Source organism: Scheffersomyces coipomensis (assembly GCF_036884675.1).
Source record: "Scheffersomyces coipomensis strain NRRL Y-17651 chromosome Unknown DFJ63scaffold_1, whole genome shotgun sequence".
NCBI classification, from domain to species: domain Eukaryota; kingdom Fungi; phylum Ascomycota; class Pichiomycetes; order Serinales; family Debaryomycetaceae; genus Scheffersomyces; species Scheffersomyces coipomensis.
In genome coordinates, this window is record NW_027042892.1 from 872,977 (window position 1) to 896,687 (window position 23,711).

The following is a 23,711-nucleotide window of genomic DNA, read 5'->3' on the forward strand; positions in this document are numbered from 1 at the left end:
TCATTATCATGATTAGAACTGCTATGCTTAGACGTCCAGTCACTTTTTATAATGCTCGTTCATTTTCTTCAACTAGTCAAATCTTAGATAAGATTAAAGTTAAGAACCCAATTGTTGAATTAGATGGGGATGAAATGACTAGAATCATATGGCAAAGAATTAAAGATAAATTAATCAATCCTTATTTAGATGTTGATTTAAAATATTATGATTTAGGAGTTGAATCAAGAGATGCTACTGATGATAAGATTACTATTGATGCTGCAAATGCTATTAAAGAATATGGGGTCGGTGTTAAATGTGCCACTATTACTCCAGATGAAGCCAGAGTTAAAGAATTCAATTTAAAGAAAATGTGGTTATCACCAAATGGTACTATTAGAAATATTTTAGGTGGTACTGTTTTCAGAGAGTCTATTATTATTCCAAGAATTCCACGTTTAATTCCAGGTTGGAAAGAACCAATTGTTATTGGTAGACATGCTCATGGTGATCAATATAAAGCTACTGATTTAGTTATTTCTGAACCAGGTAAGTTGGAAGTCGTTTTCACTCCAGCTAATGGTGGTCCAGCTGAAACCAAGACTGTATATGATTATAAGAGTCCAGGAGTGGGATTAGCTATGTATAATACTGATGAATCTATTATTGGTTTTGCTCATTCTTCATTTAAAATGGCTTTAACTAAAAAATTACCATTATATTTATCTACTAAGAATACCATCTTAAAGAAATATGATGGTAGATTCAAAGATATTTTCCAAGAAATTTATGAATCCGATTATGCTAAAGAATTCGAAGCTCAAGGTTTATGGTATGAACATAGATTAATTGATGATATGGTTGCTCAAATGATTAAATCTAAAGGTGGTTATGTCATGGCTTTAAAGAATTATGATGGTGATGTTCAATCTGATATCGTTGCTCAAGGTTTTGGTTCCTTAGGTTTAATGACTTCTGTTTTAATGACTCCAGATGGTAAAGCTTTTGAATCTGAAGCTGCTCATGGTACCGTTACTAGACATTACAGACAACATCAACAAGGTAAAGAAACCTCCACTAACTCTATTGCTTCTATCTTTGCTTGGTCAAGAGGTATTGCTCAAAGAGGTAGACTTGATAACACACCAGAAGTTGTTGAATTTGCTAATATTCTTGAAAAAGCTACTCTTGATACCGTTCAAGAAGATGGTATTATGACTAAAGATTTAGCTTTAGCTTGTGGTAAGACTGAAAGATCAGCTTATGTTACCACTACTGAATTTTTAGATGCTGTTGCTGATAAATTAAAGACCCAAGTCAAGGTTTAAATATCAAAATCACATTAATTAGACTTTGAAAGTTGTTTAGAACCATGATATTGGTTTGTTTTCAATTCAGTTTTTTTTCACTTAAATTATTCAATCTTATATATATAAATTAAACAAACACTAATAATCATTTCTAATGAAATGAATATCAAAATTTTATAAATATTTATGGCAGAAATGAAATGCTTACGATCAAAAAAATATACTTGATATTGTAGACCATCCCCCAATCTCAAACTCAGTGCTGAAAATTACCAGTGATGAATTGATTTTGTGTCACTTGTTCAAATCTCTCAGTCTGAAATATACCGCTTGGTCATTAATAGTGGCTTTGAATTAGAATTAATCGGTACGATTAATGTTGATGTTTTGCAACAACAAACTGACCATGTTGTGACAAATTGCTTACCTGATAATCGGAATCATCTTATTAAGGTAATGGTATTATCAACATCAAGTTTCACCTGTCATCGAGATTTTGATATCGGCCCTAATGCAAAACTTTTATCCCATTTGATTTGTAATTAAGTCAAGCCAAGAAAAGGTACTATCGATGCAAGTAAATTAATTCAACAAAAAATATCCCACACAGATTAGAGAATTACTAAGGAGGTTTCCAAAATATAACACTCCATTGAATGATTCTTGTATTGTTTATCTGAGATCTTTTGCAATTTGTAATTAAGGCTCAAAGTTTTAACGATATTTCCGAACCGATGGAGTTTCCCAATTAGGATGCGAGTGCGCCTCACGATAACGAGAAAAATATTACAAATCATGATAATTGTGGTTCTTGAGTATAAATATCATACCACAAGTCCCCCAAATCAACATGAAGTTATTGAATTGAAAGTATCGAACATCGTTCAATCTTCAATTACTAGCATATATACCAATGTCATCTAATACTCCTGTTAACCCGGCTCCGGCTGTGGATTACTTCACTCCTGAACAATTAGTTGCTCCAGGTACTTTCTTCCCTCAAAAGGAAGGAGAAGTTGCACCAAAAATTTTTCAACCATTGAAAATTAGAGGTTTAACTTTACCAAATAGACTCGGAGTTTCACCAATGTGTCAATATTCTGCTAACTCTAAGTTTGAAGCTACTCCTTATCATTTAATTCATTATGGTCAATTATCTTTAAGAGGTCCGGGTATTATTATTGTTGAAGCCACTTCAGTTTCTGAAGTTGGTGGTCTTTCTCCACAAGATTTAGCTATTTATAATGATGAACAAGCTAAATCTTTTAAACCAATCGTTGACTTTGCTCATTCCCAAGGTGGTTTGATTGCTATTCAAATTGCTCATGGTGGTAGAAAAGCTAGTGGTCAACCATTATATGTCCATTTGGAACAAACTGCTGATGAATCAGTTGGTGGATGGCCTGATAAAATCGTGGCTCCATCAGCTATTCCATTTAGAGAACATGGTAATTTGCATACTCCAAGAGCTTTAACTATTCCAGAAATTAAAACGATTGTTAAAGAATTCGGTGAAGCTGCTAAACGTGCTGTTGAAATTAGTGGATTTGATGCTGTTGAAATTCATGGTGCTCATGGTTATTTAATTAGTGAATTTTTAAGTTCAACCTCTAACAAGAGAACTGATGAATATGGTGGATCATTTGAAAATAGAATTAAATTCTTATTAGAAGTCATTGATAGTGTTAGATCTAATATTCCTGAATCAGTTCCATTATTCTTAAGATTTTCAGCTTCTGAAAATTCTGATGTTGAAGGTGCTTGGAATATTGAAGATTCTATTAAATTATCTAAAATTGTTATTGAAAAAGGTGTTGATTTACTTGATGTTTCATCTGGTGGTAATAGTTCTGCTCAAGTTTCAAGAAAAAGTCTAGTTAGATCCAACGTTCCAGCTCATCTTCCATTTTCTAAAGCTATTAAAGAAGCTGTTGGTGATAAAGCTCTTGTTTCTTGTGTTGAAGGTTTGCATAATAAACCCGAAGAAGTTAATCAGTATCTTGAAGATGGATTATTTGATCTTGCATTAGCTGGTAGAGGGTTTTTAAGAAATCCAGGTTTAGTTTGGGAATTTGCTGATAAATTGGGTGTTAGAGTTCATCAAGCTAGACAATATCAATGGGGATTCTATCCAGCTAGAGAACAAATCCAAGAATTAATTAAAAGAACTGAAGAATTGAAAGTTAAAGCTTAGAGTTTGTTGTATAATATTATACTTTGCATTTTTTTTTTTATTTTTGTTGTATTTTGTGTTGTGTATAGATAGTTTACCTATATTTTTGTTAAAATTAAATCTTATAAATCTATTTTTAATTATCTTATACTTTCCTGTAGTTTGCTGCAAAAGGCTGAATGAAACTTTAAATATATGGAATTCTTTGATGGTAACCAACTGATAACAAATTCAGGGAGTTATGAAACTCTCGAGAAACATATAATGAGGTGGTTTACTACTTGGATTGGATTTCGATGCATTGTTGAATTTTATTGTTCACTATACATTTTAGGCCCATGATTCTAGATAAGGGAGCCTACTGTGAAAAAAAAAGACTTTTACGTTTGGGCGAAAAGCTAAAGCTTAAAATGTTAATAAAAGGCTACATCATGTATGCTTTAATTATAAATACCTGTCGATCAATTTCAAGTGGGTCAGTTCTAGAGAGATGGGGTTATGAAAATGTTGTATAATAACTTTATTTTGCACTGTCTAATAACTACATCATAGTATCTGTAAATATGAGATATAATTAGAATAGCAAACCTAAATCCAGAAATGGAGGGGGGGAGAGGAATCCTTCTGAGCGCTATTAAAATTTTCTCGGAATATTAAAGCCTTGGTACATGTTCTAAAATAACTCAATTCTACTTAACTCAACTCACCCCACGAATTACCAAATAGGAAAGTCTTATATCCTTAAAAGAATTAACGATTCTCGATTTTGGTATACACGTAAATGAAACAATTGACTAAAATTGATAAAATGAGGAGAAACAAGCTTTTGACTTCTCGTCATCGCAGAGAAGACAGACGCACTAATGGAACCTAATTATCCGCAAACGAATCAAATATAAAAAATTTCCAGCCTATAGTTGGAGTCATTATGGATAGGATGGGAACTTTTTTGATTACAATTGGAGTTAAAAAAAAGATGTGTGTACTGTTAAGGGTCAAATAAAATTTTCTAGTTATATGATCGTGGGCGATTCAACACAGACTATTTACTTTTCAGGCTCAAACCTGTCGAGTGATACTGAATGAGGGGTTGGGTCATTTATCCAGGCTATTTGTCGATGAATTATTAACCATTGTTAATCATCAAATATTATTATGACAATTGCCCTAGATTAGGCATTTTCAAGGGGTAAATATTGTAACGTTAATGGTCAATTGATATCTTATAACAATCTGTAGAAATCATTCTTGAAAGGTGATTATTAGTGCTAATCGGAGTATTGCTATGCAAATGCGTAGATGTTGAAGTCAATCAGTGTAAATATTGAAAATCGTAGGTGTAAACAATGTCACAATAAGAACAAGGTAATACCGCATATTATCGAGAGCAAATGAAATAAAAAAAATTCTAAAATAATAATAAAACTGGATTGTGCATAATAAAGAGTATAATGATAAGAACGAAAGAACAAATCAGACAGGGCTAGAAGCAAATAAAAGCAAATCATCAACAATACTTTATTGCTTTTTTGTTTTGTTTATTTGATTTAGTTATATGATCTCTAAAATCGAATTCCATCTGATTTGACTCTCGTTACCCATCACAGTTGTCATTGCTACTTGAGATATTGCCAACCACAAACCATAAGACAAAGACATGACGCAACACCCAACACAACAGCATAGAAATCAAAAACATTGAATTGACGGAATCATACATTAAGAACAGTTCATGTGTGCATGTATGTATGTATTTTACGTGTGTTAAAAATGATTTCTAACTAACAAGAATGTAGTACTATATTTTGGTAATCTAAAGTGATGTGATAGCCATCTGTACGTTTTGGGTTTTAAATTACTTGCAGAGAACAAATAAATCCCATAAAAAAATAATTTCTCTCAGCACAAAAAATAAAAATCCCAAAAAAAAAAAGATATTTTTCAGCCAATTTTGTTTATGTTTTTATTTTTGCTCTATTGTATTTCTCGATTGATATTATAAACTGACACATTTTCAGTACTCTTGGACCTTATCGATGAAGTTGGTTTGCTATGATCCCTATACGATGAAAATGTAAAGATCTGATCTAGTGGATTGGTTATGATTGAGTCTATCATGACTGTAGTTTTGACTTTTTCTGAGTGCATTTGTGCTGCCCCCCTTAATGTTTTTGTGTTGCATACGCCTCATCTGAAGAAAGTCGAAATCAGGACAACCTCACTCACTGGAACCGATTTGAAGTAGTTTGGAGTAAGGATGACGTTGCAATAGTAATGGATAGATGGAATCCAAAGTGAGGGATTGATTAATGCATCCAGGTTTACAAATTAAAACACGTCTACTATTATCGAATAAAAGGGGATTTCTCTCTTTTTACTTTAAAGAAACATAGGGAAAGTATAGACTAATTGTTAAAATAAGCAATTAATAAAAATCCCCATCCTCAATGTCAATTCTAATAAAGATTAACAAACATGTATCCAAGCAATGTATCCCAGACGGATGAAAAGTTTATAGTTAAACGTTGCGATCAATATATTACGGGACTCCTATAGATGATGGTTATATCTCCTCTTACATGGTTAACAATCAAATCAAAACCAAAACCAAAAACTTTTTATTCACTAGATCGCCTAGGTATTATTAAAATACCTCTCATGCCTAATTGACCCTACTACATTAATTAAACCGCTATTGAAAAACTTCTTTATCGTTGTCGTCATCGTTGTTATCAACAGTTTTCAATGAAATGGTTTACTCTCTTTTTTTTTCTTCTCTTTTTTTTTTTTTTTGATTATTATTATTTTATACTTTTAATGTTTCATTGTTATTTTTTGTTATTGTCCATAAAGTTATTTTATGATAAATCTGATCTCTTTACGGTTGTTGTTTTATTATTTAACAATTGATTTTACTAATGAAAATATTGGTTATGCAAGTTGAGGAATAATAGCACATACTAAAAGGATCAAAAAAATTTTAAAAATAAATTAGTTAATGAGGAGCAGAAACTGACTTGTTTAAAATGGAAAAATGTAATGGAATTACATACATTACATTAAGTTATTTCATAACTCAGTTGATTTGAAATTGGGTATGCTGAACCAAAAAAATACGAACAAAGACAAGTTTTAGTGTCTAGCCTTATATCCCGTTTACGTAGATACTGATAGGTAATTTCCAACTATCGAAATTGTCATAAACTATTACCGACCATATCAATGAGATAGATGAACTGTTATGTCATGTCATTTTTTTAACATGACAAGAAATTACATCAATGTCGGAAATCAAGCAAAAAATGATTCTAACTTTCAGTCAGTAACATCAATTTTTCTTAATGTGAATTCACTTTTGAAATCTCATCCAAAGCGTAAAAAAAAAAAATTCAAAAAAAAAAATTCCAAAAATAAATTCTAAAAAAAAAAAAAAATAAAAACAGAAAATGCCCCCACCCCCCTTTTCAAAATAATCCTTCGAGAATCAAGTTGTACAACTAAATCTAAGTGCTCATACTTACATTTCTGAAGTATATTTATATAAGTACAGTGAAATGCTAATCGTAATTTGTAAATATAAATATATATATATATTTAATATAAGGGTCTCGTCATATTTATAGAGATATTCAATTTTATTAGTTGTTTTCTTCCCTTTCCATTGTCAATTGCTTTATCCCCAGCCTTTGATTTACTTAATTTCATTACGATAGCGATTTGATTTGAATACTTTGGATCTATAACTTGCCCATTAATGAAAAGGAGAATTCCAGTTTAAGTCGAGGATCGTTTATTGTATCACTTACTTAGTTTAATTTGTTTTTGAACACTAGAAAGGATCATACTGTTTTATTTTGTGACAATTGAAAGTATCATACTTTGATAAAAATAGAAGTAAAGAGAGAAAGAAAGAAAGAAAGAAGAAGAGAGATCTGAAACGATATACTATTTCCCGAAACATTCCTTTACCTGCAAGGCTCAGATTTTTTTATTTGTGAGTTATATTATTCCATCTTCAAGTGATTTTTCATTATCTTATTTTCATTATTATTCAACTTTATTTAAACATTCAACCTTCTTGATTGATCTCATTATTGAATTGAATTTTACTGGAACAATTATCTCATCGGTAGCAGCAATTTTTTGTTTTTCCTCACTAAGAAAATTCATTTGCCTTATCATTTTACAAAGATTTACTGATTTAGGGAACGAGGATATAATTTATTTACTGAGAAAAATGATCCCTAACCAATATTTTCTGAATCCAACCACAACCCCATCAACTCCTTCCACTGTCACTCCAAATTCATCAGTACCTTCAACTATAAATCTGAACTATACTCCACGTCAAGCTCAATTTATAAGTTTTCCGACCTATAATAGTGGAAGTGGTGATTCAATTCCTCAACCATCACCACATCAACATCATCATCATAATCAGAAGTTGCTGCAATCGCATCAAACTTTTTTGCCTGATCGTGGAGTTCCTTCGTTTAATTTGGGATTTCATTTACCGCCCATAAAATCCATTCCAGTTACATCCAATCAACTGTCTACATCGAACATTGGTTCAACATCTAATGCTTCTAATTCTCAGATTAATCAATTCATATCATTCTCCCCAGTTTACAATAGTGGGTCCAATAATTATAAGAGAAGTCGCGGTAATAGTGTAGTTGCAACAAGTTCATCTTCAAGTTTGGCAGCACATAATCAATCACCTCATTCATCATCATCATCTTCAACTTTATCATCATCAATCTCATCAATCTTCTTAAATCAAAATCAATCAGGATTTGTGAATAAAGTAACATCTTCAACTCCATTGTATAGAAATCTTTCAGCTGGTGAAGTTGCACCATTTTATTACAAGTTTCCAAATTATCCCTCAGTTGAAGAACAAGTTCCTTATAATTATAATATCGATAACAATTATCAGAAACATCAGTCAAAGGAATTGAATAGTGCATTACCTCCTCAATCAACTTTTATTCATCATCAGAAATCAAAGTCATTACCATCGACCAAAGTATTTCATATGAAACCTAATAATAATAAGTCGGAAGTATCAAAACCATCCAACAATTCTTATCATATGGTCAATCGATTTTCATCAGGAAGCACTTCATCAACCAGTACCTCTAAATCTGGAATCATAAATACTAATTATAATTCACCACCTTCTAAACAATTTAAATATAAAGCTGTCAGTAATATAGGTAATAATGCAAATTCACAATTGAGAATGTCAAAACATAAAGATCATCATCATAGTCAGCTGGAATCGAGTTCTACGAGACATAGAAGTACAAATGCTACTACTAGTACTATAATTTCAAAAAGTAGTATACATTATCCTATACATAGATTACCAGTTGAAGAATCAAGAAATATTCCGGTTCAGAAATCAGTTGAATTAAGACTTCAAATATATCCATTAATTGAAGTTAAAAAGTATTCTACATCTGCCATTGATCCAATCAGAAACTATTTAACTGTATATGAATATCATATCAATGATCATTGGATAATTTGGGATTATGAAACAGGTTTTGTACATTTAACTGGAATTTGGAAAGCGGCTCTAGTAGCTTCAAATAATTATATGAATGCTAATTATGGTTCAACGTCATCAAATTTGAAAGCTGATATTGTTAAACTTTTGGAATCATGTCCTAAAGAATATCATCAATTTATAAAAAGAATAAGAGGTGGCTTTTTGAAGATTCAAGGTACTTGGTTACCTTATAAGTTATGTCGTATTTTGGCTAGAAGATTTTGTTATTTTATTAGGTTTGACTTGATTCCTATCTTCGGAAATGATTTTCCTGAGTATTGTTTAACTCCAAATGATCGTGGGTTTGGTGAACTTAAATTGAATGAACTTCCTCAAATTGATAGTAGTGAATTTGACTTACCTGTTTTATCAAGTATTCCAAATAATAGTAATTTAGTCATTGTTGGTGGAACTGGGGAAATGGGAGAACCACAGAAGAGAATAGTTCCTCCTAGTGATTTGCTGAATGATCCAAAGAGAAAGAAGATCAGTCTTGCTCCAGTCAATGGCTATCCTAAAAAGGAAAAGGAAAGTAGAAAGAAATCGAAGTCTGAAGCTCACATAAAGCAAGAGGTAAAACATAGACATGATAATGTTAAAGAGGGTCCACTTCAGGGTACTTTTATTCCATTACCTCAACCACCAAATTTTAAAAGTGCACCTATATTATCAGCTTCATCAAGTACTTCCAATATGTTACTTGATTCTCCTATTGTGTTCAATTCTAAGAAGACTGATGAACAACCTATTGTAGTTTCCACTAATTTATTATTGAAGCAAGTCAGTCCATATGAGAATCAACATGATTTATCATATACAGAAGTTATGGATCTTGTTAATGCTTCTAAATGTTTACAATCATTAAGTAAACTGAATTCAGCAACGCAAGTTTCACCAATAAATGATAGTCACAATAAAGATTCATTCAACAACGTTGAAATTGAAACTGAAGGTGCTAATTATACAACTGCATCTCCAGCTTATAACAAGAGTGGAATATCCACTATTTTGTTGGCAGCTGGTCTTTCAAGTGAAACTGAAGCATTGGTACGTGATGGACTCGAGATGAATGATTTAAAATCTAGTATAGATTCGAGTCCCACTCAACATCATAGAAGAGCAAGTATGAAGATCAATGACTTATTAAGTTAATGTTTTCAGTTTTGCATCTAATTTGTTTTTAATTATTTTCTCAACCCAACAGATGTTACGATTTGGTGTTATTTTCATTATGTGTGTTTTTTTCATTATATTTATTTGTTTCTAGTTCTTGTTTTCTATTTAACATTTGTGGCTTTTATTTATTTATTTATTTCTTTATTTATTTCAGTTCAGGGAAATCTTGATATGTCAAGGGTTTTGGGATATATCGTAACACATTTTCATTTAGTTGCTTTTTTTTCTTTCATGTTTTGTTAGGGTATCAATTGGGTTTTGGGCTACAAGTGTTGTTTCTGTTTTATTATGGTAATTCTTCTAATCTTGTTTTATATATGATACAGATTATATAGGAATGCATTATGATTTTATTTGAGTTAAGTTGTATCAATGTAGTTTTGCAATCCCATAGGAATATATATTTCTATGTATGTGCAATGGCTAAAATTTGGCCTTTCATTTTTTTGGTGAGATCAAAATAAGAACAACGCTATCAACTATTGAAATTTAACCATAATAGAGAAACAGACCACTGAAGTGGAATATAATAATTCCCATAGCTAAGAAGAATTCAATTGGAAAATATGGAGTTCTTAGATTTCGACTCTTTCAATAGTAATGTCGATAAGGATGATCAAAATCTTCCTCAACCACAACCAGCGTTGTCTTTACCTATCACATCAAATATTGAAAATTTAGGTAAAAGAATAACTAGCTTTAGTTTAGCTAGGAATTTGTTAAAGTTTGATGAACCTAGTTCTACCAATACTGTCAATTCAGAATTTCAAGAGGCTACAAAGGAAAATGATTTAGCTGAAAAGTATGCTAAAGTGTCCATGACTTTATTAAAGAGTGATGAAACCCATGATAATGAACACGCCTACAATAGTGATGATGAAAGAAGCGCAGGACTACACAATGCTAATTCTTCTGAAGTTCAAACAAGAGCTACTTTGTCTACTAGGTTATCAAGGGTGTTAAATAATTCTTTAAGTGATTCTTTGATTCGTGAAATCTTCTGGAATTTAGAAGATAAATTTGGTACTGGAGATCAAACATTAGAAGAATTAATTGAACCAGGATTTCAAGGCTCTATTTCAAGAAAAAAGTTACGTGGTAAGATCGAAGCTGAGTTGATTAAAACTCAAGGACTCGTGCTAAAAGAATATCAACCAATAATAAAACAACTCAGACTGGTTGAAGATAAACTCATCAAATTGAATGAATTAAATCTATCCACCAATGAGAAAATCAATAAGAATTATAAATTCTCTAATGAATTCAATAAGCAAGTAGCGGAATTGAACGAATCAAAAAAGCTCATAAGTTTAAAGAAGAACTTGTTGGTAGCATTTAAGGATCAATTTACTCTTAACGAGTATGAAGAGTATGTTTTAAGTACAGGAGATATAAATGACGAATTCTTCAATGTTTTGAAGAAAGCTGAAGCTATAAATGAAAAATGTTCCATATTATTGTCAATTGATAATCCTCAATTGGGATTAAAGATCATGTCCAAAAGTAATCAAATTATAAATAAGTCATTGGAAAGAATAATCACTTTCTCAAATAGAACTTTAAACAACTTGTATGCTTTAAATTCTAGATCTAAATTGATTATATTACAACAATGTTTGAGATATCTCAGAAATAAATTAAATTACTTTTCATCCATTATTAGTACATTCACAGATCAAAGGTCGAAGTTATTAATAGATGAATTTTTAAATCAAGTTCAAGGAAACTTGGATCAAAATGGTCTGGTAGGTTCGTCCGGTAAGAGCCAAAGATCTTTATCCATCTCAAGTGACCATTCATCTTCCAGACCAGTTTTCATATCAGCGCATGATCCAATAAGATATATTGGGGATTTATTGGCTTACATCCATTCTGTTGTGGTGAACGAATCAGAAACTATTACAAGTATTTTCACATTGGAGACCCCAGAAAATGAAAATGATGTCAAAGAATTCAAGATAATTATTGATGATGTGATAAATAAGATTCTTAAAGCATTGTCTAAGCCTGTCAAAACAAGAATAGATCAAATCATTTCATCCCAAACCAAACTTGCAACACTCTACTCAATTCATAACTTACTTGAATTATATTCAATCATGTTTTCTAAACAGCTTCCTGCTAATAGTGAGCTTTTATTAACTGTTAAACAATTGGTTGAGTCAACTCAAGATAGAACTAAATCCGTAATATCTAATAGATTAGCCACAATCAGAAATAGTAATCTGGCAAGGTTAGATGTCAATCTTGACTTGCAACCTCCTGAATGGATAGTGGAATATTATGCTGATATATTACCTATCATTGATCAAATGCCAGGAGAAACCATCTTTGATTTACCAAAGCAAAGCCATGATGAATTCCTAAAATTAATCGTTAACGATCCAATAGATATTTTCAAAGAGCATATAGTTGACAATAAGTTGATTGAAGATAAGAGAGATGTCCTCATTATTAAATTAAATTTCCTTGATTTGACATTGTCAAAGATAATGCCCATAACTATATTAAGTGATAAAACCATAGAAATTAACGAATTAATAAATGAGTTGGTGAATGAGTTAACACAGGTGCAATTGAATGTATTATTGAAAAATTGTGAAGTTTATGATTTATACAATGTTGTCCAAATGATATGTCCATTAAGTGATGAATTTTTTGAGGTTTCTATATATGAACCTATCAAGGAGAATAAATTATACACCAAAGAGGAAATGATTAAATTGAATGAAGTCATACAAAATTATATTCCAAATGCATTGATTGAAATCCAACAATCGTTAATGAAATTAAATTCCCCTATGATTGTCAGTGATATTATAACTAATTCGGCATTGACTTTCATTAATTTCTATGAAAAGTTCAACTTAATCAACATAGAATACTTAAACGAGGCCTTTTCGTGGAATACCATTGAATTGGCTACGTTGCTAGGTGTTGAAGAAGCATATATAGAAAGTACAAGATTATATTCATGAAACTATATATAAGAAGAATAAATATATATACACCCCAAACACTTTATACAACCTTGGTATGGTCTGGGATATTACCTCTACCATATCCATCCTTGGAATAGTAATCCATTGGATAGTACTCGCTAGTCCATTTTACATCTTTTTCCAACATAACCATAGCTTCATATGGGGTTAACAATGGCTTATTAAATGCATATCCCCAATCGATTGACAATCTAGGACATGCAACCTGTACAAAGGCGTCGATATCATCGAATTTAGATAATTTTTGAGGAAAGATCTCACTCAAGATTATCTTAACTACTTTTATCCCTCTTTCTTTTAAACTCTTTTCAATGTTATCTAAAGTGATTGGATTTCCCTGTCTACCTAAAGCACCCAAAATTAATCCAATTTTTTTCGACTTTGATGCAGTTTTAATAGCATCTTCTCTTACTTGGACCATTTGCTTTTGATCATAGTATTCTCTGGTGAATTTTCTAGAATATGGATCATATCTGTATGCTGGAATATCAGGGTTATGAATCATGGAACTTTCAAGATGGAATCTTCCATCTCCTATATAAACCATACCTTGGATCTGCTCTTTATTCAACCTAGCAGAAGTACATCCTAGCACTTCTCCCTTGGATAATGGTCTTGTTTGTGGAGGTATAAGATATATTGGACTTTCGTCACTCTCAAGCTTTGCTTTGACTGAATGAATGGTTGGATTAAATTGAATGGTACCAAAGACTGCAAGTTGGGTTCCTTTATCGAAGTTTAATTTCAATGTCTTGATCAAATGAGTTTCATCAATATTGATTGTCACGAAAATATATAAGACTTTAATAGATGTTATATCGATTGGAACCAAACATGAATGGGCATAATGAACAATGAAATCACAATCAAGTGATCTGGCAGTGTAATCGTCGATGCAACAAGCACCATATGAGACATCTCCCATCACTACTGTTTCGATTTGACAGAATTGTTCTAATATATCTGATATGATTAAGGAATACATCAATAACCCTTCTGGCATTTGCAATGCAACTCTCTTTGCTTCATGCTTTCGTATATTCCACACAGTCTTATGTATCTCAAAGTTATAGTTAGATGGCAATAACCTTATGGCATCATTCAAGTCCTTATCATTCATAATTTCATCAGGGATCTGATTCATGACTCTACCGATATGTTTCTTCTTTGTGGTTACTAAAGCATTACTGGAACCGTCTTTGTCTTCGTTGTCTACTGATTTCTTTCCAATAAACCTTCTCCTTGGAGCTCGCTTGACTTCTGTAGCCTCTACTCCTACCTGAGGTTCTGCCATATCTTTGTGTATAGAGAGTTTTTAAAATAATAGTTTTGTTATATGATTACATATAAATGATTTGTAAAAATAAAAAAATCTTTCATCGTGCGGCTCAACTATCACAATACTGAAAAATTTAGAAACCGATATAACTGATATTTAAGGAATCAAGAACGATCTAAACGTAATCAACAGTTGTCATGATTACTCCATTCTTCAGTATCACCCAAGATGATGAATTCATTTATATAGATATTAAGGTATCACATATCCGATTTAATGCTAAGAGCATCGAGTTTACCATCGATGAAGAATTGTTTATATTCTCATTACCACCTTATTACTTGAGATTGAGATTACCATTTCCATTAGCAGATGATGAAGAAAGAAGTAATGCTACTTTTGAAGGAGAATTGATTAAAGTTAAAGTTCCAAAATTGACTAAAGGCCAATTCTTCCATGATTTAGACTTGACATCAAAATTACTTGCTAGATCCACTAATGTTATAGATGATGATGAGTTGAAAGACACAAATTCAATTACTAAGGATAAAGTTGCCGAAAGTAAGACCAACACTCCATTAATTCAAGAGTTGGATGTCTCAAATGAGATATCTAACACTCGACAAGTTGAAAAGGATTTCGCTGAAGGAGAGAAGTTCAATTGGGAAATTGAGCAGAAATTACCAGAACCAGATTCAACAGGCATAGATGTTGATCCTTCCATACAAGTAACAAAGTCAGTTAAATATGGGTTTGACAACCAATATGATAGTATCATAGGTGTGTCACAATCTAATGGAAATGATATTAACGAGTTGGGTGATTCAGAACATACAGCCTATACCGATAGAATAGTAGAAAGATTGATTAAAGAGAATATTAAATTTGATCCTGAGTATTATGCTGCAGATTATATAATGGAGAAGTATCCAACACCGGATGATGATAAGATATATAAGGATATATTGGAATGGAAGAATCCCTTAGTAAGACAATTCTTAAAATGGTATAAAACTGAACAACTGTTACCAGAAAATGAAAGAACACAAATAATGCCAGTTTCCTTCACCAAGGATGAGCAAGAGAAAATGTTAAACTTACCAAAGAAATCATATTTAGTAGAGGATAAATCACCTTTGTTATTACTATTAGTATCATTATTGTTCGCATATCATTTTGATTTACGTGAAAATGAAGGGGACCATAATATAGAAAGTGCATGGACAGCTGGGAAGATTATACCTCAATTTTCTTTCTTGGATAGTCAAATTATAATCCAATCTGATAATGTTCTTAGAGCATCTACTATCACTTTAATTAGAAGAGCTTTATCTTATCCTTATCATCGTAATTATAACTTGATATCAAAGGTTTGGGATGATGTATATTACAATTTAAGAGGAGGGAAAAGATTAGTCTTGAAAGCATTGCTTGACTTAAAGGAATTGTTCAGATTTCATGATGTCTATTATGTCTATGATAAGATCTGGTTAGAAGATTTTGTCACCTGGTTTATAAGTGATGATGTAACGGAGGCCATGATTAGAAATTTAGCTCATGATTTAAAGAAAGAATATAGTACTTTGAGTAAATCAGAAATCACATTTGAGAAGGTTCAAGCTCCTGAAGGAGATGAAGATGACGATGATGATGAAGATTTAGATCTACAAGATGAAAATGATAATATTATAGCGTTAAATCTTCGTGAAATTGAAGCTATGGCCGAAGATATGTACCAACAGCAACAACAATAAATAAATAGATAGATAGATAAGTAAATAAATAAGTTTATATATATATGACAGTCTAGTTAAATACAATGGAAAGAGCACTACCAACTAAACCTCTTACTCTTCCTGGTCTATGTTTAGCAAATGCAACCAAAACAGCAAAACTCATACTAAAAGCCAAGGTTTCTATCATCAAATTCCTTTCTGTAACTTTTGGAGATATGAATGTTCCAAGTGCTTTAGGAGCGACGAACAATGATAATTCCTTTCTTCTACCAGGGGATTCCACAAAGCAACTGAATCCAGATAAGAAAGCACCAACTTTTGGAGCCAATAAATCCCAAGTTCTTTGAGGCACGTTAGGAAAAAGTTTTGCTAACCAGTCTTTTCTGGTTAAGCATAATCCATACCAATCTAAAGAACTGAAAGTTGCCAAAAATAACGAAGAACGAATGGTTGAGACGATATATTTGGATAGCTTCTTTCTTCTTAGTAACAACCAAAACACAACATTGATAGATCCGTAAAGTTTTACAGCAAACTTAAACTGTCTCCAGAATCTGTACAAAGCGTGAAGTTCACAACTCTTAAATGAAAAGCAATGGATAACCTCACATGGTAACTTATCTTGGTGTATTAAATCTCCTAATTTTGGATCTTTATCATACTTGGTACAGAATCTTTCAAAGTAATCTTGTTCGGATGGTAAGGTCTTATCTGATGTAGTATCATCATCCTCCGATTTATGTAAATATTGGATTTCGTTGGTATTCATATATCTAAACCCTTTAATCATCTCTTCATCCATATTTGCGGCAGATGTTATCCATTCTCGATAGCTTGGAATCAATTTATTTGGATACAAAAACCAGCTTTCCATGATAAAGTATGAAGATGCGATAAACAAAAATGCATCACCTACCCCATTGAAATAAGGTGAAAATATCAACGTATCCACTGCACGTACTACCAATGTTAATGTTAAATCTAACGTATAATATCTATCATTTTGCTTCTCGATGATATATCTTTGATAACCAGGGAAAGTCACAATAGCAGCAATGAAACTTGAAATCAAATTCAAAACGAGCTTGTTACGAACCTTTGATTTGAGAATGAAGTTTGAAAGATTTAGGATACTGATTAACTTGACCACAAACATTGGAAATGTATGAAATTGTAAACTCTTGGTTAAAATCTTGGACGTGGTTGGTACAATATCTCTATATTTTCGGTTCAAAATCAATGAAATGAGCTTTTTTATCAATCTCGGTATGGTTACCAATAGATAGGCTATCAAAAATGACTTCTTGGTGGAAGGAGACAACAAACCTTGCTTTAAGATGATTTTGGTCACTAAATAATAGATAAGTTTGACATTTTTCAAGATAATTCTTTTCTGATTCCGAGCAATGGCGTATAAGAAACTCAATCGTCTATTATACAGATACCTTAGAAGTCTAACAGTCTTATCGATTTCCATCTTTGACTAGCTTTAAAAATACTGATATTTTATCTTGTTTATTTACCTTTACTGATATTTTATATATAAAAAATGTACTCACACCACCGCACCCCACACTCTAAAGTTGTTCAGCCGGTTATATGATTATATACAGGAGGGGAAATTTGCAATCATAAAATTTATAGTTAATAATTTACATGATTTTATCGTTTAATATCCATGAAAGAACATTGTATTTAAATGATTGAAAAAAATATTAATCATCGATTAATATCGGGTAGAAATTTATATAAACAAACAAAAAAAGAATGTATATAAGTCAAGAATTAAGAAGTAAAAAAGTGGAGGGGTATCAAAATGGAAAAATAACGATATGCGATGGAACAAATACTTTTTGAAAGGAGGATACCTGTTGCCAAGGCCTGGCCTGGCCTTTGAAAATGTTATATGCATTTACCTGAATGCAGACACGTCAATGTCTGAATTGGTATAAAAAAGTAGACGTAGTAGAAGTAAATATATATGCCTGGGGTTGTATTTGTGTTGTAGGAGTGAATGAGTGATAAATAAATATAAAATAAATGATTGAAAAAGGGATTGGTTTATTTGGTGGATGGTGATAGTATATCATGAGGATAACGACCGATATTCAGTTGTTGCCTTTCATGACCGGGAACTTTAGGTGGATTAACAGCCGGATCAGATTCATTGTCTCCACGAGGTACAAGCTTTGAACTTGGCATATCAGCACTTGAATCTATGGTCATATCCGCTGGGTCATCTTTACCATCATGTTCATCGATTGCTTCGTCATCCTCTTCCTCTTCTTCAATGTCTTCTGCCAAGGCCATCGATTGTTTTGATGACTCGGACCGGTATAACCTTGACATTGTAGATGATGAACCAGATTGTGGTGGTCTCAATTCAGTTGACGAAGTAAGATCGAGAGATCCACCTCCCTCAGCATTGGATTTATGACGCTTGTGAGTTGGGCCTGATGGAGATGATGAAGTTGCTGCTGTTGAAGGGGATTGAACTTTGAAAGGATTGTTAGTGGGTGAATTCGACGTTGCTGTTCCTACTGATGATGGACTTTCTGGTTTCCAATGATGAAATTGGATTATATGTTGAAAAGAAGTCATTGATTCTTGTGATGGAGGTTGATTTAACTTGCTTTGTTTATGTAAAGGTTGAGCAGGACTAGGCTTAACTTGAATGTTTGAAGTTGCCCCTGAAGGTGAATGAAGTAAAGTTGGATCTCCCAGTTGTTCCCTTGAAGGTTGTAAATTTTGTGTATCGATAGGTTCAATTTTCCTAGAACTTAAACTGGGGGATTCAACTGGCATGGAATAATGTCTTTGATGCATTGTAGAAGATCTTGTTTTCCTTCCAGCTGGAGAGTTTCGAAATGCTGAACTTGATGAAGTTGGTTGGGCTAAATTTGCAACAGCTTGTGCTCCAATTCTCGCTGGTGATAATGGTCTTTTCAAGCTTCCCTGTGGTGGACCAGGTGCAGGTGGTAAAGTAGACCCTCCACCAAATCTATAATTCATAGGGGGTATTGGATTGGCATTCAACGTGTCGGAATAACTGCCAGATCTACTATGAGCCCTTTGGAATTGAGGCGGTGGTGGTTGTAATTGCATCTGTTGTAATTGTTGTTGATGTTGTATTTGTTGTTGCATTTGTAATTGTTGTTGAATTTGTTGTTGTTGTAATTGTTGCTGCTGCTGTTGTTGTTGTTGGGCTTGCTGGGCTTGCTGCTGTTGAACTTGCTGTTGTTGAGCTTGTTGTTGTTGTTGTTGCAGAGCTTGCTGTTGTTGCTGTTGCTGCTGTAATTGTTGTTGCTGCTGTTGTTGTTGTTGTTGAACTTCCGTTGCTGTTTGATTTCCAACACACATTAAAGGAATTAAATTCAATGGTATCTGAGCTTTTAAACTAGTTTGAATAATAGATAAATTCTTATTAGCTATTTCAAGTTTATAATAATCTTGTTTAGTTTTTTCTTGTTCAGTTTTAAATTTAACTAATTCAATATAGGATTGTTCGGAATAAGGAAAATGAGAAACTTGAGGACCTAATATAGATAATAAACCAGTTTGATCTATATTTCTGAATGCATTTGATGGTGTTGAAGTTATATCTGCGGCTGGAGTAGATGAAAGACGATAAGTTTGAATTGGAGTTGATTGAATCGCGGGTGGTGGTGCCAATTGTGGTGGAGGTGGTCGTTGTGGTTGAGGAGGGGATGACTCTGGAAATGGTGGTGGTGGTGGTTGCTGATGTTGTTGTTGTTCTTGAGGCGGTATTGTTGATGGGTCATCTTGTTTCCCTATGAGTGAATTTACACTCATAGATGATGACATGATGCAATATAGATATTAGAAATGAGAATGATGAGAGAACAAAAGTTAATAGCAATCAAACAGTAATTATATTTAGCTAACAAACATTAAGTGATCGATGAGTATAGGTTCTTATAATGTGAATATTATAGATATAAGTAATTTTAATGAGTTGAATTACTGGCTTTTTTAAGGTGTGTGAGTAAAATGTATGATAGTTTGATTAGGTAGATTTTATGATTTTTGAGGTTGGAAATTTCTTGTTTGATAGATTGGAAAATGATGATGGATAAGGGGACAAGTGAGTACTTATTTCATTTAAGGATGAATTGAATGATAATAACACCTCCTTTTATTACTAACAATCCAATTAAGACAGAGAAGGTATACGTAGATACTTTATAAAATGAATTTTGTGCAAATTTTTAATGGCATATATTCTGAAGTTCAAGTTGTAGGTGTTAAAATAGAAAAACACCCTTAAAATCGCGGTGAAGTATTGCAGTTTGGATGTTGTCCCTTTTTGTGTGTTGATTTTATATTTTTATTTTGTGTTAAAGGTGAACCCAATTAGGAAATATAATTAACAATTATAGACATCCCATAGAAATACAATTGAATGGGATTTTTGAAAAAATGTGGGATTATTGTAAAAGTGTAATATAATAAATTTCATTTTGAGTTTAAGGATCTAGGATTGATGGTCCCTGTTACTATAATTTATTGATCATGATCAATCTTTTATGCGTTGATAAACTTTTGCTTATGATGATGATTCTTTTATTTGTCTGTTTGTTATTTATCACATCTCAATGGAGACTAAATAATCCACTCATCTCAAAAGCACTTATTATTATTATTATTATTATTATTTGCTCATGAAATTTATTAAATTAAATATATTTTAATTCGTGCATGTAGGTCAAACTACCCTGACTAGTAGATATTAAAATATGTATCCACGTAAATCACTTCCTCTTATAGTTTCTATTTCTAAAAAAAGTTGTTATCATTTCCACTATAGCTTTTTTTAGTATGTAATCTCTAAAAGGGCTCTTCATAATCCCGTTTTGGGAATTCATTTCTTTTTTTTTTTTTCTTTTTCTTTTAACTTTGAGGATTATACGAGAGGCAGAGAAGGAAAATAAAAAAGAAGAAAATAAAAAGAAAAATAAAAAAAAATGTAAAAAAAAAAACTGCACTTCGAGGCGCAGGTACACGACCTCGCCCCCACTTGCCTATTGGGGAATAATTCATCAAATGTCGCAAAAAGATTTTGATAATCCTGTTTTAACAGCCATTTTAATCTGGTTTACAGAGGTTTTTTATTAGATCAAGGATTATGTTTATTAAATTATAATGTAAGACTAAGCTTTCTTTTCAGAGTCAACAGTAATAGCAATGTTTTCAACTGAACCATCTTGATCTTCACCAATATATCTTCCAGTTGAATCATGTTCAGCATCAAATTTAGCTATGTCTTCATTCTTAACTTTAATAACCGTATGACCTCTTTCACCATGGTTTAAATTATAATAAACAAGACGATGTTTATAACTTCCTAATCTTGGTAAGAGCTTGGCCCATACGAAATAATATAATACACAAACAATAAGAATACCAATGGTTGTAAGAGCATAAGTAGCATAAAAGAATGAAACATCAGAACCTTTTAATGAACCTCCCTTTGGTGGAACGAATGAAACTGCAATAACGAAAACATAAAACAAAAGAGTAAGTATGATACATGGTAATGGAGCTTTAAATCCGTTATAACCTAAACCTTCTTTCTTTCTTTGTCTTCTCACTAATAATAATCCAACGGCTAATAAAATTTTGAAGAAATATCCAGAATAAGATCCAACATCTACCACAAAATTATAAGCATCACCAGCAGGTGGAGCTAATAATACAATTAAATTTACTACCCAAGTAACAATTACAGCTAATAATGGAGTACCAAAAGGTTTAGTTGAAGTCCAAGCATGAGAATATGGTAAAACACCTTGTCTTCCACATTCTCTTAAAGCTCTTGAATGACCCACAAATACCGCTAATAAATGACCAAAGGCTGATAAGGCCACAAGAACATTTAAAGCTTTAGAACCAGCTTTAGTACCAAATACATTTTTGAAAAATAATGCTGCCACTAAATTACCTGATGCTTCAATTTCTTTGATAGTACCACCACCGGCATAAAATGTGGTAATTAATAAAATATAAAGTAAGAATACAAATACCACAACTCCAGGAATGAAATATCTAAATAAGTTCTTAGTCTTTTTAGGATTAGATTCTCCTACTAAACCAAAGACATATTGAGTACCACCATATGAAAATGAAACTTTAATAATAGCATTAGCAATAGCATTACCATCACTTGTTGATCCTTCCCATGCATTTTTAAAGATTGAATGAGGATCTTTAACTCTGGTACCTCCACCTAAAACGACAAATCCAGTGATAATAATAAAGAATACTGAAACCATCTTAACAAACCCTAAGAGATTAGCTAATTTCAAACTTAATTTAGAATTTACCGCAGTAAGAGCAGCAGTGAATGTTAAAATGGCCACTCCAACCCCTCTTTGTTTCCAAGTACTTGGTTCAACACCAGCAGCATTTATAATATAAGTACCAAATGCAATAGCTGAACTAACAGAAAAGGATAAAATAACTGAAACAGCAGCATAACTGGTTGGAACTAAGAAATCTGGTTTAGGATATGCTTGTTCTAAGTATGCCACATCACCACCTGATCTTTTTCTAAAATATGTAGTAAATTCAATATAAACAAAGATTTCAAAAAGAGCAATGAAAAATCCACCAATCCAAAGTACATAACTTGCCCCTACTGACCCAATTGATTTTAAAACACTGGCTGGAGTTAAGAAGATACCAGTACCGATAATACCTTGAATAACCATATAAAAAGCAGAAACATAATCTAAGTTATAACCTAATGGATTATTTGATTCAACTGGAGCACCAATAGAGTTTTGTTCTTCGTCTTCTGAATCTGTTGCAAGTTCTTGCTTAATCTGAAGTTGATCTTCATCAATCCCAATGATAGGATCAATAATTTTTCTTAAAATGTTAGACATGATTTGGCTGCAACTTTTTTCCAGCTATGATAAATATTCTGCACTTTAACTAATTCTATACAATTTTGACGAGTTTTTACATGTCGAGTTTCGAGGTTATTTATATTCTTTCTTATCATCTTTTCAAACCTTAGACCAAGATGTGGTTTTCATACTATAAGAATAACTTATCAACTTAAGTTATCTTGACGAATCGTTATTAATCTATCGGTAGTGAAGGACAAGAAAAATCTTGGGTGCTGCCACAATTTTATGTCATACAAAAAAAAAGTTTAATTTTTTTATTCGCGGCATTCACCGCTAAAAGTGTGGTTGCTGCTATCACTGAATATACATAAGGAGGTTGTTCATTTTTCATTACAAAGGAAGATTTACTGACAACTTAAGTTTAAGAAGTATTATATCAAGTTAAGATGTTTGCTCTCATCATGTTTCAAAGCCACAAATTAAAAGCTGGACCGCCTTTATTTTACTAAACCCTGAAAAATAATTTGATGATCGTAAAGCTCTCTTTATCTAATGCTGGCACTAATAAATGATAAGTGGTCTTCTGTAAACCACTACTGTTTTACATCTCTTTATTGTGTA

The 23,711-nt window shown here is 32.2% G+C and overlaps 9 protein-coding genes across 9 annotated transcripts; 5 read left to right on the forward strand and 4 right to left on the reverse strand. All coding sequences in view use genetic code 12, as the record gives it.

Annotated features, from left to right (window-relative positions):
• Positions 1-8: 8 nt before the first annotated feature.
• Positions 9-1,310, forward strand: IDP1 (isocitrate dehydrogenase (NADP(+)); the record flags this gene model as incomplete). The annotated part of the gene is made up of 1 exon (XM_064905591.1): positions 9-1,310. The coding sequence occupies one exon, from the start codon at positions 9-11 to the stop codon at positions 1,308-1,310; it is 1,302 nt and encodes a 433-aa protein (XP_064764588.1).
• An 895-nt stretch (positions 1,311-2,205) lies between these two features.
• On the forward strand, positions 2,206-3,486 carry OYE32 (Oye32p; the record flags this gene model as incomplete). The annotated part of the gene is made up of 1 exon (XM_064904655.1): positions 2,206-3,486. The coding sequence occupies one exon, from the start codon at positions 2,206-2,208 to the stop codon at positions 3,484-3,486; it is 1,281 nt and encodes a 426-aa protein (XP_064764589.1).
• Positions 3,487-7,702: 4,216 nt separating this feature from the next.
• DFJ63DRAFT_310410 (uncharacterized protein) lies at positions 7,703-10,174 on the forward strand (the record flags this gene model as incomplete). Its single annotated transcript, XM_064905592.1, has 1 exon — positions 7,703-10,174. The coding sequence occupies one exon, from the start codon at positions 7,703-7,705 to the stop codon at positions 10,172-10,174; it is 2,472 nt and encodes an 823-aa protein (XP_064764590.1).
• Positions 10,175-10,469: 295 nt separating this feature from the next.
• Positions 10,470-13,198, forward strand: DFJ63DRAFT_17606 (Golgi transport complex subunit). Its single transcript, XM_064903765.1, has one exon. The coding sequence runs from the start codon at positions 10,765-10,767 to the stop codon at positions 13,174-13,176; it is 2,412 nt and encodes an 803-aa protein (XP_064764591.1). The 5' UTR covers positions 10,470-10,764; the 3' UTR covers positions 13,177-13,198.
• DFJ63DRAFT_17528 (2-(3-amino-3-carboxypropyl)histidine synthase) lies at positions 13,198-14,585 on the reverse strand. The gene has a single exon (XM_064903749.1). The coding sequence runs from the start codon at positions 14,492-14,494 to the stop codon at positions 13,220-13,222; it is 1,275 nt and encodes a 424-aa protein (XP_064764592.1). The 5' UTR covers positions 14,495-14,585; the 3' UTR covers positions 13,198-13,219.
• Positions 14,586-16,259, forward strand: DFJ63DRAFT_17527 (Hsp90 cochaperone). The gene has a single exon (XM_064903748.1). The coding sequence runs from the start codon at positions 14,677-14,679 to the stop codon at positions 16,231-16,233; it is 1,557 nt and encodes a 518-aa protein (XP_064764593.1). The 5' UTR covers positions 14,586-14,676; the 3' UTR covers positions 16,234-16,259.
• On the reverse strand, positions 16,260-17,984 carry DFJ63DRAFT_17526 (uncharacterized protein). The gene has a single exon (XM_064903747.1). It carries the CDS (start codon positions 17,690-17,692, stop codon positions 16,286-16,288), a length of 1,407 nt encoding a protein of 468 aa, XP_064764594.1. The 5' UTR covers positions 17,693-17,984; the 3' UTR covers positions 16,260-16,285.
• A 292-nt stretch (positions 17,985-18,276) lies between these two features.
• On the reverse strand, positions 18,277-20,040 carry DFJ63DRAFT_332748 (uncharacterized protein; the record flags this gene model as incomplete). The annotated part of the gene is made up of 1 exon (XM_064907737.1): positions 18,277-20,040. One exon carries the CDS (start codon positions 20,038-20,040, stop codon positions 18,277-18,279), a length of 1,764 nt encoding a protein of 587 aa, XP_064764595.1.
• Positions 20,041-21,368: 1,328 nt separating this feature from the next.
• DFJ63DRAFT_18801 (amino acid permease-domain-containing protein) lies at positions 21,369-23,382 on the reverse strand. Its single transcript, XM_064903864.1, has one exon. It carries the CDS (start codon positions 23,121-23,123, stop codon positions 21,387-21,389), a length of 1,737 nt encoding a protein of 578 aa, XP_064764596.1. The 5' UTR covers positions 23,124-23,382; the 3' UTR covers positions 21,369-21,386.
• Between the last annotated feature and the right edge of the window lie 329 nt (positions 23,383-23,711).